The following is a 17,914-nucleotide window of genomic DNA, read 5'->3' as shown; positions in this document are numbered from 1 at the left end:
TTACATTCTTTTTTCCTTTTACACAAGGTCTCATGCCTGAGAACTGGATGCAAATGTGCTATGTAATCAAGGATGAACTTGAATTTCTAACCCTCTTGCCTCTACCCCCAGAGTTCTCGGATTATAGGGATGTGCTGCACCACCATGCCTAGTTTATAAGGTACCTGGGGCTGAAGACGTGTGTGTGCGTGTGCGTGGCCACACTGTGATTCTATCTACTAGTACTTCCCTTTCCCCACCATGTTTTAAGATTGGAATAAAATACAAACTGTGCAGAAAACAAATTAAACAACCATGGAAGAGCAAGTAAGACTCCCATCTCCTCAGAGACTAGTCTTAACCTCACTCCTTGAATGTGTGGATTAAGAATCTCTGTCCTTTCCTACCTCTGCAGCCAATGCTAATCAAATGAAAAGCTTAGTGATTTTAAAATTACAGAGAAAGGCACTGATTGTGGCGCCATTTATAATTCCAGCATTGGGAAGGCAGTGCAAGAGAACCAGGAGTTCAAGGCCATCCTCAGCTACACAGGGAGTCAGACCAATCTGGGCTATGTTAGACCCTCTCTCAAAATCATAAAAACAATTCAAATTGAGCCCTGAAGGAGTCTGAGGGCAGGGTTTGAGGTCAACACAGCAAAACTCTGTCTCAAAACCAATCCAAAATTAAAATAAACATAAATTTTTTTAACTAGATAGAAATGCATCAATCACATTTGCCCCATAGTACCTTAGCAGTAAGGGCCTTACAGTATCCCAATATTCCTGGAAAAGCAGGAACAAATTTGTGGGTAAGGATAGATAGCTACAGAGTGCACTGTACTCTCCTTCAGCAGAATCTGCAAGAAATAACAAGATATATTTAATGAGCACATTATTCTCATCTACCGAGTGTTGAAGGAGCTCCCTCATTGTTTACACTCATTTCTACCCTCTGCTCCGTAAAACAATGGGTGGCAAGTAAGCCCCAGTGTCTTTAACAACACAACCCTCAGTCGCCCTGATGACCCTCAGCTCCTATGACTAACACTACATTTCGGATACAGTACAAAGTCTCTTCTTCTTGGTGGTGTGTGGAGACGGGTGGTACTTTGCTGAGGACTGGTGACATGCTCTACCCCTAAGCTACACCCCAGCTCACAAAGCCTTCATTGTGGCATGAAGCACACACATCTGGCTACCTCCTGGACCTCCATGCCCACGAGATTTCCAGCTGTATACCAACCAATACCTTTACACTGATTTTCACTTTAGTAGAAACATTCTTCAACTCTCTGACCAGCTCGATCCCATGTATGCTGCTCTTTGTTTAATGTCTCCTTGAAGAAGAGTCTTCCTTGACTACTTATGTCCAAGAGTTCTGACCCTGGTCATAATCAGCTTTACTTTTCTTTGTAGGACTCATTGCCATTTGGCATTATACCATGCATATTTATGTTTCCTTATATTTACCTGCATCCTAACAAGAGAAAATACTTTATTTTCTATGACAGCTTATTGGATAAGCTCTGTGTGTGCCAGAAAGAGATCTGAACTGGAAGTTAAATGGAGAGTAACATTCTATTTTATAGAGAACCCTGACAAAGCTTGATCATACCTAGCCTAGTGAACTGAGTTCAAGATAAGGACGTTAACAGTTATTCAAAGTGACCTCATTCTCAAAGGACAAACTGATTCAACAATTCTGGTCATTTTTAAAATCAAACAACTCTTATAAAGAGAACATAGTAAGGAAGCCTTGTCTACTTTCATCTAGATTTATAAATGAGTAAATTACGAAGAAAGTGGTGTTATGGTGTTATTGGTAAATATACATGGTTTTTGATGTTCAGAAGCCCCCCCTTTAAAAAAAGATTTATTATGTATACTATATTTGCCTGCATGCATGCCTGCAGGCCAAAAGAGGGCACTAGATCTCATTATAGATGGTTGTGCACCACCAAGTGGTTGTTGGGAATTGAGCTCTGGACTTCTGGAAGAACAGTCAGTGCTCTTAACCTCTGAGCCATCTCTCCAGCCCCAGAAGGCCTTTTTTGATCACTCTTTTAATTCTTAAATATAGCTATATGTTCAAAATCCAAATAAAGGTATAAAATAAAGCCATGTTCCTGCCTGGACAAACAGTTCTCTTCCACAAAGGTAACAAATATCTCTAACTTCCTGTATATGCTATCAGTCATATTTTCCAAATAGGTAGCTTTATTGTTGAGAGAAGGTCTCACTGTATAGCCTTAGAAACTCTGTAACTCTTTATGTAAACCAGGCTGCCTTCAAACTAATCAAAATCTGCCTGCCTCTGCCTCCCGAGTACCAACTTGCATATAGGTATTTTTAAAGAACTGTATGCACGCTTGTGCATGTGTGCATGTACATGCATGTGCCCATGCATGCTCATAAGCCTTGCTTCCATGTGAAGGACAGAGGACAAAATTTAGGCGTGGAAGCGGTCTGTCTTGCTTTGCTGCTGTACTGGGAACTCCAGGCTAGCTGGCCCACAGACTTCAGGGTGACTCTCCAGTGTCTGCTCCCATTTCTTCACAGACGTGCTGGGATTACAACTGCTTGCCACCGCATCTGGTTTTTAAAAATTTATTTACTTTTTGAGCTGAGTGCAGTGGCACATGCCTGTAATCTCAGCCCTCGGGGAGGCAGAGGCAGGGGATCTCTGTGAGTTCAAGGTCAGCCTGAGAAACCCTGTCTCAACACCCCCTGTTCTCCCCCCCAAAACAATTACTTTTTACATTTATTTATTTACTGAAGGGGGACATGACTATACCACACTGTGCACGTTGCGGGTCTGAGAACAACGTGTAGGAGTTAGTCTCTCCTTCTACTATGTGGGTTTCAGGAAGTGAGTTTACGCTGTCAGACTTGGCAACAAGTATCCTTACCTGTTGGACTATCTTGCCATTCTACATTCAGCTTATTACATGGGGTGGGAGATTGAACTCAGGTCATAAGGCTTGCATGGCTGGCACTGTTATCTGCTGTGTCTCTCCTGCCCCTTGTATGCAGGTATTTTAATAACCACAGGACTTTACCTATTATATACACAGGAACCAAGAGCAGAATTGCCGCTTATGAGACTGAACTGTTTTTTGGCCTCACTTGTAACTACGCCTGGGCAGGTGCACCTGAGTTCAGAGTGAACACAGATGCTGGGTAGCTAAGGGTGGAAGCAGTTGGCTTACTCATGAAGACAAGGACAGGGAGGACAAGTCTCCATTCCCTGCTCTGACTGCAGTCTCTTACTTACTGGCAAACAGTTCTTCAGGTGGAGTCACCCCAAGTAAATAGTGGAAAAACAATGCAGCACAGCGAAGGTAAGGAATGATGCCATTCTTCAAGGAGACCCACAGATACCAGCCAGGAGCACCACACCCAATGAAGCTAAGAAACAATGATTCCAGAACAGAACAGATAATTTACCAGATTGAAACCAGATTTTAAACACAACCCCTGTTTAAATCACATTTAGTTAATGACTAAATTTCTAAGCATTTAAAAAAAAGTATTTAGTTAGCTAATAGCTTGTGTATACACATTCCCTTAAAGGAAACCACAACTTAAAAAAAAATATTTTTAACCAGGTAGGGTTTTATTCCTTCTTTTTTCCTGTTTGGCAACGCTAGGTGGTGAAACTAGAGCCTGATGAACATTAGGCAAAGACTGCCATGGGCACAGGCTGTCTCTGCCAGGAAGACTCAAAAGCATACCAGCACTCTGTTTCCTTAGGTGATGATAAAAACAAAGCAAAACAAAACAAAAGTCAATTGAAAACAAAGCACTTTAAAGTATCTGGACTCTCACAACATTCTCCCTGCAACGTAAAGCAAAGCTTGTAAAGCTTTCATTTTATCCCCATTGTTACTGAAACAAAACAAAACAAACTCCACCCATGCAATGAAATCAGAAGAAAAAAAAAAGAGAGAGACAGGACATGCTAAAAAATGACTATGTTCCTACTGACTATATCAAACCTGACAGTGATCTGCACAGCAACAAGACCCCTGGCACATAATGCTGCAAGAGCAAAACAAAAATAACGCAAACTATGGACTTCAACTAATAATAGCATGTCAACATTATTGGTTCTAACAAATGTGCCACCATAATAAAAAACATGTGTGCGGGGGAATAAAAATGATTATTTTTATTCTCTGTTCAATTTTCCTGTAAATTTAAATTACCTGTATAAATGATGTATAGTGAGTACATAGTATATACACATTAAAACATTAATGCAAAATTAGTTCCCATGTTAATAATAAAAGTATGAAAATCTTTTTAACTATTTACATACATTCATGGTATGGTCACTGTAACAAGGCAACTTACTTTCTACTTTTATTTAAAACAAACACTTTTAATCTACTGCCCTTTACCTCAAGGTAAAAATCAAAGTAAATTTTCTTTCCTATAAGCCTATGGTACAAACGAAAATAACAAAATAAACGTGGTGCAGTGGCGCACGACTGAAATCCCAGCATACTGGGAGGCAAAGGCAGAGGCAGGCGAATCTCTGTAAGTTCGAGGAGAGCCTGCACTACAAAGCAAGTCTAGGGCAGCCAAGGTTACACAAAGAAACCCTGTCTTGGGTGTGTGTGTGGGGGGGGGGCCTTAGCTGATTTTAGAATAAGAATTAAAATGGCTGAAAGGTACACTGCCAAACTCCTGAACGAAGACCTGAACTTCCTGAAGGGATGCTGAGGGCAACTGGCCAGGGGACTGCTACTCACCCAGTGTGCTGTGAGATTTCTGCCAAGAAAGCAGATGCACAGCGAGCCTCTTCACTGTCCTCTTCACCTTGAACAAGCGGGAGCCCTGGAGACAGATTTGCAGGGCAGATTTAAAACTTTGCTCCCTGCCAGGGAGGTCAAGGACACGAGAAGACCTACAGAGTTAGTTAACTGGCCTATAGGGGCTCACTGACACTGAACCAGCAACCAGACAGCATGAATGGGGCAGACATAGGACCTCTAACAACGGGAGTAGTGGCTGTTTCTCACTCTGCTGCCTGCCTGCGGATCCTTTCCCCCTAACTAGACTGGATGGCCTTGTCTAGTCTCAATTGAAGAAGATGCGCCTAGTCCCATTGCAACTTGATATGCTGGTTCATATCTACGCAGGCCTCCCCTTCTCAAAAAGAAAGGGAGGGGAGAGGAGGGACTGGGAACAGAGGAGGGCAGGGAACCTGTAAAGTAAATTAATTAATTAATTAATGGAAAAAGAGAACATAGACCCAACCCCTCCCCCAAAAGAATCTCTTCTCTAACCAGTGTGTTAAACCTCAAATTCATGATTCCAGAACATCCTGTAACTGCTTTGTCTCTTACACTAGAACCCTCGGCTTCGATACAGCTTTACTGTATAGAAATGGAGGTAAAAATGCCTGCCTTGCAGTTTCCTATGACAGACTGCTATGGCATACTTGAACAGAGCTATTGTTTTCAAACTGCCTATGTATCAATGCGTTTGAAAGTTCATAAAGTTACTCGCAGTCCATATTTTCTAAATAAAAATCTAAGGACACACTTCATCTTTAAAAGTTGTCAACAGGGTTGGTAAGATGGCTCAGTAGGTAAAGGCGCTTGCTGCCAAGTCTGACAATCTAAATTCAATATCCAAGACCCTTAAAGTAGAAGGAGAGAATTAACTCCTCTGAGCTGTCTTGACCTCACAGGTACATGATGGCACACAGGCGTCCCTTCCTCCACAAATAAATAAACGAATACAACAGTCTACTTAAGTTGGAACATATTTTGAGTTTGTATTGATTTTGTTTTGTTTTGCTTTTACATTTAAGTTAGGAGATAAAAGTGGCCAGGTGTTGGTAGCACACACCTCTCAATCCCAGCACTCAGGAAGCAGAGGCAGGCAGATCTTCCTGAGTTCTGAGAGCAGCTGGTCTACAAAGAGTCCAAAAGCCAAGGCTACACATAGAGAAACCCTGTCTGGGGCTGCAGGGGCGGGGGGGGGGGGAAGTGAAGTGTTGCTCAGTGGTAGAATGTATGTTCTTATGTCCTAGAACCTGGATTCAATCCCCAGCAGCATGCATATGCATAAAAACCCCAATAATTTATAAATTATGTAGATGTATGTCTGTGTGAGTTTGTATACATGAATATGCACGAGGGGACAGGGATAAAGTGAATTTTACATACAGTGAAATGAGTTCTAGCAAGCCATTTAGTGAGTTTAGCAAACACATATATGTAATAAGAATATTCATTTGCTTTCTATCAGTTAACTGAGCTGAGGAGATAGAGTACCTGTCATTCACGGATGAAAACCTGTGTTCTGATCCCTGGCACCCATCTAAAAGCTGGGCATGGCTACTCACACGGTTGAGCAGAAACAGAGAGGTCCCCAGAACTCACTGGCTACCCACCCTAGCCTAACCAAGGAGTTTCTCAGCTCGCTGACAAACCCTGCCTCAAAAATGAAGAGTGATTAAAAACATCTAACATTGACCTCTAGCTCCAGAGGCAGGCACATGCACAAGCACTCACTCACACAAATGAGCGTAGAACACATACATACACACTCGTAAGTCAGTGAACTGAATTGTTCTGGAAAAGTTTTAGGTTCGTAGCAAAACTGAGCAAAATATACAGAAGTCTATATATTTCTGATCCTACACATGCAGAACTTCTAGTACCAACATCCACATTGTTCATTATATGTGTATTACTAACAATTATTTTGACCAAAAGTTCATACTGACAAAACTGATTCTAAGTTGAACCCAAAGTCATGCCTTATGCCTGTAACTTTTCACATCTGCCAGGAGTTCAAGGTCAGCCTGGGGCTACAAAAAGTTTAGAACAGATTGACCTAGGGTGAAACTCTGTTTTTAAAGTGTTAAGCCAGGCAACAGTGGTTAGGAGAGCTTACCAATCTTCCAGAGGACCTAAATTTAGTTGCCAGCACTGACTTTAGGCAACTCACAACTTCCTGTAACTATAGTTCCAGAGGATCTGATGCCTCCGGCCTACATACGCACCTGCGTTCAGAACACAAACCCATATGCATATAACTAAAAATAATAAAACTGATATTTAAAAACAGTTCATGCAGAGAGGCAAAAGTCCTGAAGAACCAGTTCAGTACTAAAAGCGTAGAGCAGAGCTGGACGGTCACCCTCATCTGAATCAAGGCTATCACCCGAAGTGTACACTCAGGTTCACTTCAGGATGATGTTCTACATCCTATGGGTTTGGACAGCAATAAATATATATATATATATATATATATATATATATATATATATATATGGACTAGTTCACTGCCTCTGTGCTTTTCCTCAGTGACGACCCATGGACGTCACTGTTCTGCTCACATTATCTTCAGTTTTGCCTTCTCCAGAATGTCCAGTAGTTGGACCCATGAAGTATCTTTCACATTGGCCTTTTTCACTTATTATATATACTCAAATCTTCTCTACGCACTTTTAGGACTGGATAGTTCATTTCTTTATAGAACTGAATAATATCCCACTATCTACATGTACAACAAATTATCAATCAACTAATGGCTACTCTGGCTGCTTCCAAATTTTCCCTTATCATCATATGGAAAAAAATATATTTAGTTTTCATTGATTCCTCTCTCTAGAAGTGAAACAAATGTATATAGTACCCATGGTGGCCAGAAGAGGGAGCTGAATCCCCCAGAACTGGAGTTACAGAATTGGGAGTTGCCATATAGGTGCTGGGAATTGAACCTGGGTCCTCTGAAATAGCAACCAGTGCTTTAACCACTTAAGCTATCTTTCCAGTCCCCTCTAACATGATTTTTTTTAATCTGATTTTTCTTTAAATTACCTGAATTTTCAGTAACTATTATTAATTATTGTTATATAGAACCAGACTTTATTTATTTATTGTTTGTTTGTCTGACATGTACAAATATGATATATAGTATATATGCATATATGTATATGTGTGTTTGCATGTGTGTGCATGCATGTATAAATCCAAAGCTGATACTGAATGCCTTCCTTGATCCCTTCCCACTTATTTATTTATTGAAGCAGGGTCTCTCACTGAAGCTGGAGCTTGCCAATTCCAGCTAGTTTAGCAAGTCAGCTTGCTCCACGGACCTTTGTCTCAGCCTCCTAATGTGGTACCCACACACCTGTGTAGCCTCTGTGTGGGTTTTGCTCCTCACACTTGCACAGCAAGCACACTTTACCCTCCACGCCATCACCTTCTGATTTGCTACTTATGACTTGATGCTAAAAGGAAACTTATAATTTGATGTTATATTATATTCGTGTAACTTGAGTCATAATTCAAAAACACTTAATGAGTACTTATAGGGGAGAACAAAGATTGTCAGATAATTGAGGCTAAGAGGAATGGTTTTGAAATATAAGTGTACGCTGTAATCGAGAAACATACATGAGAAAGGAAGAATGAAAAGAAAGGAGAAGCTGGGCAAGGAGTGGAATGAGCAACAAATATCTATGAAATAAAGTCACCTATGGCAATGCTATAAGGTAAAAACATACTATTATTGTGGATATAAGGTAAGAAACATACTATCATTGTAGATGAAAGAATGGGTTCCTGGAAAGCTTGGCAAAAGGCAGAATGTATGTGGGTAGGAATAAACTTGGAGAGACTTTGACAATGAAGAATTTGGAAGAAAAAGGTCCTAACAGTCCCTCCACAATCAAATAATTTGAGCTAATTAGCCTTTTCACAGTTTATTCTGCCTTTACCTATTTAAGTAACATTTGGTAAGAAATATGTGAATAAATAACATAACATAACACAAGACTTAAAAATACATAATATGATTAAAAACAAGCATAATTCATTCTGCCAATAAAGCATGGAAAAATATTACTTACAGTCAACACTGACTGAGATGGGAGCTTTACCTGTATCTATTGTAAGAAGTATCTGAAGCATGTGTGCCATGGTGATCAAATGGAAGAGGTAAAGGTGGTTATATGAAGCACTAACTGCTGAAGGCTGCAGATCAACGGTGTCATCCCAATACAGGGATGGGAATGCTAATACAGCACCTACCTATGAAAGGAAAATGGACACCAACAGGATAACTAACCACGAAAGGCCAAGACAAATTAATCTCCTAACTAAATGTAAAGGGTACCAAATGATTTTTTAAATAATCACCATATTTTTCCTAGTTATACTCAACAGAATATCTTAGACTATAATTATAATGTACCATAAATGATAGGCAAAGGCCATCACCAAACAGCATCCCTTAGCTGAGTCTACTTATTGTGGGCATAAGGAGTAGTTCTCTACTGTGTGGTTCTGAAGATTCTTTAAAAAAAACACGGACACATACCTCATTGCAATCCAACAAAAGCAGACTCTGAGGCAAGGTCCAATTGTTAGCATTCCTTTGAAGACTCCCCAGGGCATCCCCAAAAGAGAGTGGGGTGGATAGCTACTGAGTACATACTTGGATCATAAGGTACAAATGGTGGTTTGGGGTGGATAACCCAATACCCACAAAACCCATGTTTTTAAACCTTACCACTGTTTTCTTACTAGGACAGGTTTAAAATAATAAGATGATTGCAAAAATAGAAAAGTTCAACATAAAACTTATAAGAGTTGCCACCTCTCCACAGGTGTTTTATGGAAACTGCCATGTACTTATGTACTTATGGTCTGGTCTCTATCACTAAATAATTAATGATTATATTTAATTTATAGCTTACATGATAATTCATTGCATATGACATAAACAAATTAGAAAAAGGAAGTGGGGAGGAACCATAACAGAATTAGAAAAAGTTTTTAATACATGTATTAACAAATATAACCAACTATAAGACCAATTACAAATTAAAAAATAAATGTGCTTTTATCTTAAAAGTACTTTTGCCTCAGTGAAATCTGTATTTGTAAAAAGAATGGAAAAGCACCGAAGTTTAACAGTTTGGACATAAAAAAATGTATTATTTTTACAGAATGTATAAATTTAAATAAGAAAAATCATGAAATTATAAACCTGTTGACTTCAAAATCATTTTACTGGACACTTACCAGAACATGAAATAGATCCACAGATAGAAGGCAAGGTGTGTCCTCTGATTGTAGGTTAGGAAGAACAACTAAAACAAAAGGGAATATAATTCAGTCGGTGAGGCAGCTACGTGCTTGAATAAAATGCAAACTGGAAGCATTAAATGAAAATACAATGGGGCTAGAGAACAAGAAACTAGTATCACACTTTCAAGATATGGCTGACATAGTGAGAAGAAAACTTAACAATAAAAGGCACTAGAAGTCTTACACAGCTTAAGAGCTGAAAGGGAAGACTTAGGAGAGCCAGGCAGTGGGGATGCACCCACATGATCCCAGCACTTGGGAGGCAGAAGCAGGTGGATCTCTGTGAGTCCAAGGCCAGCCTGGTCTACAGAGTGAGTTCCAAAACATCCAGTGCTAACCAGAAAAACCCTGACTCAAAAGACCAAAAACAAACAAAACCTAGGAGAAAAACTGAAATAGAGATTGCCCAAGAAATATTTGCTGGAAACAAGGGTACATACTGACCATGTGTGAGGCTCAGGTTCACTCCCTAGCAGCCTCCACGCTCCACTTTTGAAATGCTGAATGAATGACCTGCTTTGTGTACAAGCAACTGAAGCCAGTGTCTTACGTATGTTATGCTAGAGCTAACTAACTTCTGCCCCAGAAGAATAGCTTTTATAAAAATACTCCCTCTACCACTTTTCCACCAACTGAACATTTCTAAACGTTCTGTACGTGAACAGATTTAGGATGGTGAGCAGAGAGAGCTTGCAAAGGAACTGATGACATAGAAAACCTTCCTGGGGGGCTAGAGAGATGGCTCAGTGATTAAGAACAAAGGCTGCTCTTCCAGAGAACTTGGGCTCAATTTCCAGCACCCATATGGCAGCTCACAACTGTCTGTAATTTCAGTTCCAGGGGATCTGATCCTCTCATATAGACATATACATAGGCAAAATACCAGTGCACACAAAAAATAAATATAGATAGACAGATAGGTAAATAGATTGAAAAATGGGGAGAAAATGAAAAGACAACTTTCCTATACAAAATTAAGTTATATGGATTATATTGGGAGGAAGTATAGACTTTTAATGAAAATACCTCCTGCTCTCAAAGAGAGTGGAACTTTAACTGGACCTTACAACCAAGTTAATAATAAACCTTGGACTCACTTAGGACTTGGCTTAATATCATGCCTATTTAGTCTGTCTTTAAGAGAACAATGTAACAACCAACCTTACTGGCCTTAGATTTCCCCTGTATTCAGCTTTTACAACTAAAGCTAATGCATTTTGTAATTTTCATGTTTCTGACCTACAGAGCAATACAAGTGTATAAATATGTGTGTTATGGTAACCTTTGAAAGCAACAAACAGGCTGAAAGTGACTTATACAACAAATATCCACCATAAATGTTGAAAACAACATGTGGCTATTGCTTAATAACAATATATTCATAGTACTGAGTGCTTTGGGGCTGTCTGGAATCAGTTGGGGGTAAACTGTACATTTTCTCTCGTAAAATTCTGTATTAAAAGATGTAAAGTATCCCTTATTCATTTTCCATGTACTGTTTTCTGTGCTGTTCAACAAATACAAAACAAAGCCTTTTATTAGGAACAGGGCATATAGTAAATGAAACAGACATTAGGTAGGCACAGACAGGTAACTAAGGTAATTATAAAATCTAACAGGTGTCTGTGTCTTATTATTTGTGCTAGCAAGTTAAATCATACCACTGTGATAATCTTAGGGCTAATGATAAATATTATATAGCCCAAAACAAATTTTTTATTGCAACAACACAGTCTTAACCATTGAGCCATCTCTCCAGTTCCAATACAGCTATTACTTTTAAAAGTAAGGGAGAGGAGATTCTCCTCTTTCTTTTTATTCTCCCCCCAACCCCCCACCCAAGACAGGTTTTCTCTGTGTCCTGGCTGTCCTGGAACTCACTCTGTAGACCAGGCTATCCTCGAGTTCACAGAGATCTGTCTGCCTCTGCCTCCCAAGTGCTGGGGTTACAGACATGTGCTGTAACCAGACCCAGCTGATGTTAATTTCTTTTTTTAAATTTTTTTCTGTGTTTTCTTTTTCTTTTTTTAATATTTATTTATTATATATACAATGTTCTGCCTGCATGTACACCTGCACACCAGAAGAGGGCACCAGATCTCTTTATAGACGGTTGTGAGCCACCATGTGGTTGCTGAGAATTGAACTCAAGACCTCTGGAAGAGCAGCCAGTGATCTTAACTTCTGAGCCATCCCTCCAGCCCTGACTTTAATTTCTTAACCTCAATTCCAATATTCTAAGGAAGAAGCATAAATACTAAGATCATGATTTTTTGGACAAGACTGGGGTTCCAGTGCTGACTATTTGTCACAGGGAAGCAGCTTAACTTCTTTAAGTCTACAGATTGCTGAGGAGTTCACTAACAGAGACTTCTAAAGAACTTATCCTAGGTGTGGCATATAATAACCAGTAAGTGTCATTTATTATTCTCTGCCTTAAAATGATCATAGGGTTTTGCCACTAACAAGCTGAGTGTCCTTGACAAGCTATTTGGCATTTCTAGGTCTCATTTCTGTGTTAGAATCTCCAGCAGGCAGTGGTGGCACACCCTGTTGGTGATCATGCCCGGTCCTTACGCTGCTGGGCAAGCATTCCACCAGTTAGTTACATCCCCAGTTCTTGTCTCTTACTGGTTTATGACCGTGGACATAAATAAGAGGATGATTTTCTCAAAAATGGTAGTTACTTATTTAATTATTTACTTGTGTGTATGCACACATTTATGCAAGTACCCACTGAGGTCAGAAAAGAGCATCAGATTCCTTGGAGGTGGAATTATAAGAACCTGGGAGGCACCTGGGAAGGAATCTCTCGTTTTGAAACAGCAGGAAGTGGTTTTAGAAGCTAGCTCTCTAGTCCCTAAAGATGATGTCAGAAAGAAATGAAATTATAAAATAAGATCACAGCACAGCATCAGTTAGCAACGAATAGTTTGTTTTACACAGATTCGATCTATTAAAAATGATATTCAGGCTGGGGCAATGGCTCAGTCGATATAGCGCTTGCCTCCAAGCATGAGACTTGAGTCTGTGAGAGGAATGCTGGGCTTAGCAACAAGCACTTGTAACTCTGTCACAAGAGAAGAGAGTCGGTGAGGCTCACTGGCCAGTCCGTCTAGTTTACCTGATGAGCTTCAGACAAGTGAGAGACCATGGCTCAAAGGGCACAACATTCTACGGTTGTTGTCTGGTATCCACACACACATATTTCAAAAATAATATCACTTTACAAACATAGAGGTCTCTAGAATTCCGTATTTCTCTCATACTTCTGTCAATCATTTCTGTTCAAACCTTGCCCTTACACAATCCAACCAAATTCCCTCCTTAATTCTGCTGCTGCATCCATATGCATGGGCTTCCTCTAATTTTAACTTCCTCCTATGTATATGCAATTAGTTCCAGAACACCATTACCTAAAACTTCTCAAACATTCCCAATTACCTAAAAGAGAAAAGACCCTGTATTGTGGGGCCTTCAAGACAGTTGAGTCTAGCAAAGTACTTGCCACACAGGCAGCGTGGGCCCCAGAATTCACATTCAAAAGCCAAGTGGGGTTTTATTAGCATGTTATCCCGATGGTGAGGAGGTGGAGAGAGGTGGATCACTGGGACTTGCTGGGCAGCCAGCCTAGCCTATGTGGCAAGTGCCAGGCCATCAGTAGACCTTGACTTAAAAACATTAAAAAAAAAAAATGTAGAGAGGGCCTGAGAAAGGACATCCCCTAAAGTTGTCCTCTAGCCTCCACACTTCTGTGCACACTTCTCTCCCCATTCCTTACAAGCACCAGCACATATACGGACACACACATGTCACACACATACACATAAAACAAAGAAACAAAAAGCCTAAGCAATAAGCCAGGCATGAGTGCACATGCCTATAACCCTAGCACTAGGAAAGCAGAGGCTGAGGACCAGGATTCAAAACAAAACCATAAAATAATATCACATTATTATCAGCACCTAAAACCCAGGAAAGCAAGGAACAAAGCCCTGCAGGTGAGTCACTGTGAAGCAAACACTGCTATTCTCAGAAGTTACTTTCCTAAGCTGATAAAGAAATAAAAACATTTCAAGACACAAATTCAAACAGGGCCACTACATATTAATACAGGTAAGAGTTTATCAAAAAGATGTAACGGGTATAAACTACAGTTTGTTTGTTTATATATTGCATATCAAGACAGGGTTTCTCTGTTTAACAGCCCTGGATGTCCTAGAACTTGCTTTGTAGACCAGGCTGGCCTCAAGTTAACAGAGATCCACCTGCCTCTGCCTTCTGAGTGCTGGGATTAAAGCTCTGTGCTACCACACCCAGCTCCCAGAGCATAACTTTTTAAAATAATATTGCAATCATTATGGGGTAGTTGCATATCAGTTGGCAAGTCTGCTGCAGGCAGGTGGATTTCATCAGTGAATGTTCAAAATTAGCACAGTATGTCATTTCCTAACTTAAATATACTGCCATAAATGCAGAAGAAAATACATACAAATACTAACATAACAATTAAAAGTCCTTACCTGAAAGGAGTCGAACCAGATGTTTCTGTATCAGGACCTGAGAGCAGGTAATCCTCTGTGCAACTGCAAACTGCATTAATGCCCTCAGACCATTGTGCTGGATTGTAGGAGAGGTAGGATAAAATGATACGGGAAGATGACAATTAGGTCAGGATGATAAGTCACCAATCCTAGCCGAGTATATACTTAACCAATTACAATATTCTTTGTTTTTTTTCTTTCTTTCTTTTTTTTATTTTTGGAGATAGAGTCTATGTATTCTTGGCTGGCCTTGAACTGAGAGACCCTTCTGTCTCCTTTTCCCAAGTGCTGGAAGTAAAGGACAGCACCACCACACCCAGCTACAATATTTTTAGCACATAAAAAATGTTTGATATCATTATATTTCTGATTTTTCCATTAAAAAGAAATGTTAGTCAGGCTGGTGAGATGGCTCAGCAGTTAAAAACACTACCTATTCTTTCAAAGGTCCCGAGTTCAATTTCAGGCAACCAACTACATGATGGCTCACAACCACCCATAAAGGGATCTGATGCCCTCTTCTGGCACGCAAGTGTACATGTAGACAGAGCACTCCAACATTTAAAAATAAATAAATGAGCAAAAATCTAAAAATTAGAAATGTTAGTCATGATCATGTCAGGCTACATGTATGTCTGTGTGAGGATGTCAGATCTTAGAATTACAGACAGCTCTGAGCTGCCATGTGGGTGCTGGGAGCTGAACTTGGGTTTTCTGGAAGAGCAAGCAGTGCTCTCAACCACTGGGCCATCTCTAGTCCCCCAGATTCAAGTTTTTAAACATGGGCTTAATTAGTCTGTTGATTTGTGTGCAAACTGTATTTCTAGAAATTCTAAAATGATAGTTGAGAACACACAGAACTGAAATACACCTTCTTTCCAGGAGCAGGATGGGAACTACAGGGAGACAGTGTGGACTTTGAGTTTCTTTTACCCCATGTCAGAAAATGAGAAGGGAAATGTCTAACAAGGCAATGGTCTAGGGAGCCTCTGCAGGTGCTCATTTTGTTCTCACGGCGCTACTGAGCACACATTTGTAAAAACAAAACAAAATAAGAACATAACTGCTTAGGAGCATTTCATGATTCTTTGGGGCTATGGGTAAGAAGGACTGAAGACACAGGCAAGAATTATTACTATTATTACGTTATTATTGGTGCTGAGAATTTAATCAAGGGCCTCATGTACGCTAGGCCAATGCTAAACACATTTCTTGAAAACTCACTGGTTACCAGGCTTTTCTATGGAGAAATTATTTTGTGTGTATGCACACACATGCATGGAAGTCAGAGACAACTTGCAGAAGTAGGCTCTTTCCTTCTATGTGTGTCCCAGATACTGAACTCAGATAGTCAAGCTTAGTGGCAAGTGCATTTGCCAACTGAGCATTTCACAGACCCCACGGTTGCCTCCTCTCCCTTTTTGGTGTGTGTGTGTGTGTGTGTGTGTGTGTGTGTGTGTGTGTGTGTACACTTGCTGGTTATTTGGGTTAACTTGACACAAGCTAGGGTCATTTGGGAAGAGGAAACCTAAATTAAGAAAATGTCCGCACTAAATTAACTTGTAGGTGGTGCCACCCCTGGGCAGGTGGTCCTGAGGTATGTAAGAAAGCAAGCTAAACAAGCTGGGGGTAGTAAGCCAGTAAGCAATGATCCTCCAGTCTCTGCTAAGCTCCAGGCCTCTACCTTGAGCTCTTGCCCTGACTTCCTTTTCTGATGGACTGCAACTCTAAGCTGACATAAATCCTTTCCTCTCCAAGTAGCTGTTGGTCATGATGTTTTCTTACAGCAATAGAAACCTAATAAACACAGTGTGTGTATGTTATAGCACATATAGAGGTCAGGAACAACTTGGGTGAATTTGTTCTCTCCTTCTACCTGGGGATCAAACTCAGTTTGTCAGGTGTGGTGGCAAGTGTCTTTACCCACTGAGCCATCTACCCTGCCCTGGGTGTCTTTAACTCAGTATGAGTATCTCTCAAGGGCAGAAGCCATCAATATTCAGTGTTATATGGTGAAGCACCAGTGAGAAGAAAATACAGGATGTGTCTGGTTTTAGGCAATATGGAGGAGGGCAGGAAAGTAGTCAGGTTACCTGAAATGCATGTGTTACTTTAACTACTGAAATTGAGAAAATTCTGTAATGCACATAGCACTAACCACCATGTTTCTTAAAACTGCAGAATGCCGCACAAACTGTGTCCTGATTCTATTAACAGAAGAGGGAGTATAGATGTTTCAGTGATAAATAAGCTATGGAATCCCCTTTCTAAAAAAGTATCCCAGAAACTACTGAAATCTATTTGAATATACATACCTGCCTATTTTGAAGTGCTCCAAATAAAGGTTTTCCTTCATCTCCCAACAGGTTTTCTTAAAAAACAAAAAATAAAATTAAAAAAAAATAATTACACAATTATATGTTTTAGTTGTGGGTTTGTTTTACTTTGTTGTTGTTTTTTAAGAGAGGGTTTCACTATGCAGCCCATGCTGACCTTAACCTGAGTAAATACATAGCTGCATTATTCTATACTCATGCTTTAAGTAACAGGTTTGTGAGTGACTCCTAAACTCTGTCCTGAGACTAAAGCAAGAAAGTTTTAGATAAGAAAGTATATGCATGTTACTCAATCTAAATTGTGACCTAGTAATGAAAATGTGGTATACTTCATTAAAAACTGTGACCAAAAAACTGTACTGAAGAAGAAAGCTTCAGACTGACTTGGATAAACATGATATGGAAGAGACACACGATCTTCTATGAAACACCACGCTGACTTACAAACGTCAGTGCTTCTTGCCTACTTTGTCTTTCTCTGGGAAACCTTCAACATGGTGAAACATCTGTCAGGTTTACACTCAGACCTAGTTTTGCCAATTTGTTTCTCCTGACCACCTCACCCTGCTTCCAGGAAATTTTATTTGTTTGTTTGTGACTGATTCTATTTTCTTTTTCTTTCAAAGTATAAAAACAACATTCCTGTAAAATCCTGAGTAGATCTTCTTCATTTATATTTGCTATTGATCTAGTGTCGTAAGTCTGCCACTGTTTGACTGCAGCTTAATGCTATCCTTCAAGATACTAACGAGTCATGCAAGACTATACGGCAGGTGAAAAAGATACAAATATTAAAACATGTCAGGCCACCGAAGTATACTGGAATACTAGCAAGTGCTCAAATACAATAAACTCTTCCAAGTCAACATAGGGGAAAAACATATCTGGTCAACCGATGTGAATTCTGCCTCACTGAAACTTCCAAAGCATCT

General features: G+C 39.9%; 1 protein-coding gene across 2 annotated transcripts in view; it reads right to left on the bottom strand.

Annotated features, from left to right (window-relative positions):
• Window positions 1–17,914, bottom strand: part of Ubr1 (ubiquitin protein ligase E3 component n-recognin 1) — a 117,995-nt gene that overhangs the window by 11,628 nt on the left and 88,453 nt on the right. For both annotated transcript variants that reach the window (XM_021639393.2, XM_060371705.1), the window contains exons 36-42: window positions 16,962–17,017; window positions 14,626–14,722; window positions 10,037–10,104; window positions 8,890–9,040; window positions 4,739–4,823; window positions 3,256–3,389; window positions 730–838 (exon numbers count right to left, since the gene is read on the bottom strand). In XM_021639393.2, the coding sequence (XP_021495068.1) occupies window positions 730–838; window positions 3,256–3,389; window positions 4,739–4,823; window positions 8,890–9,040; window positions 10,037–10,104; window positions 14,626–14,722; window positions 16,962–17,017 (700 nt within the window). The remainder of the gene's footprint in view (window positions 1–729; window positions 839–3,255; window positions 3,390–4,738; window positions 4,824–8,889; window positions 9,041–10,036; window positions 10,105–14,625; window positions 14,723–16,961; window positions 17,018–17,914) is intronic.

Source organism: Meriones unguiculatus, chromosome 18 (genome assembly GCF_030254825.1).
Source record: "Meriones unguiculatus strain TT.TT164.6M chromosome 18, Bangor_MerUng_6.1, whole genome shotgun sequence".
In the NCBI taxonomy this organism is placed as follows: Eukaryota; Metazoa; Chordata; class Mammalia; order Rodentia; family Muridae; genus Meriones; species Meriones unguiculatus.
The sequence above is the reverse complement of the archived record's forward strand: the minus strand, read 5'-3'. Positions and strand labels throughout refer to the sequence as shown.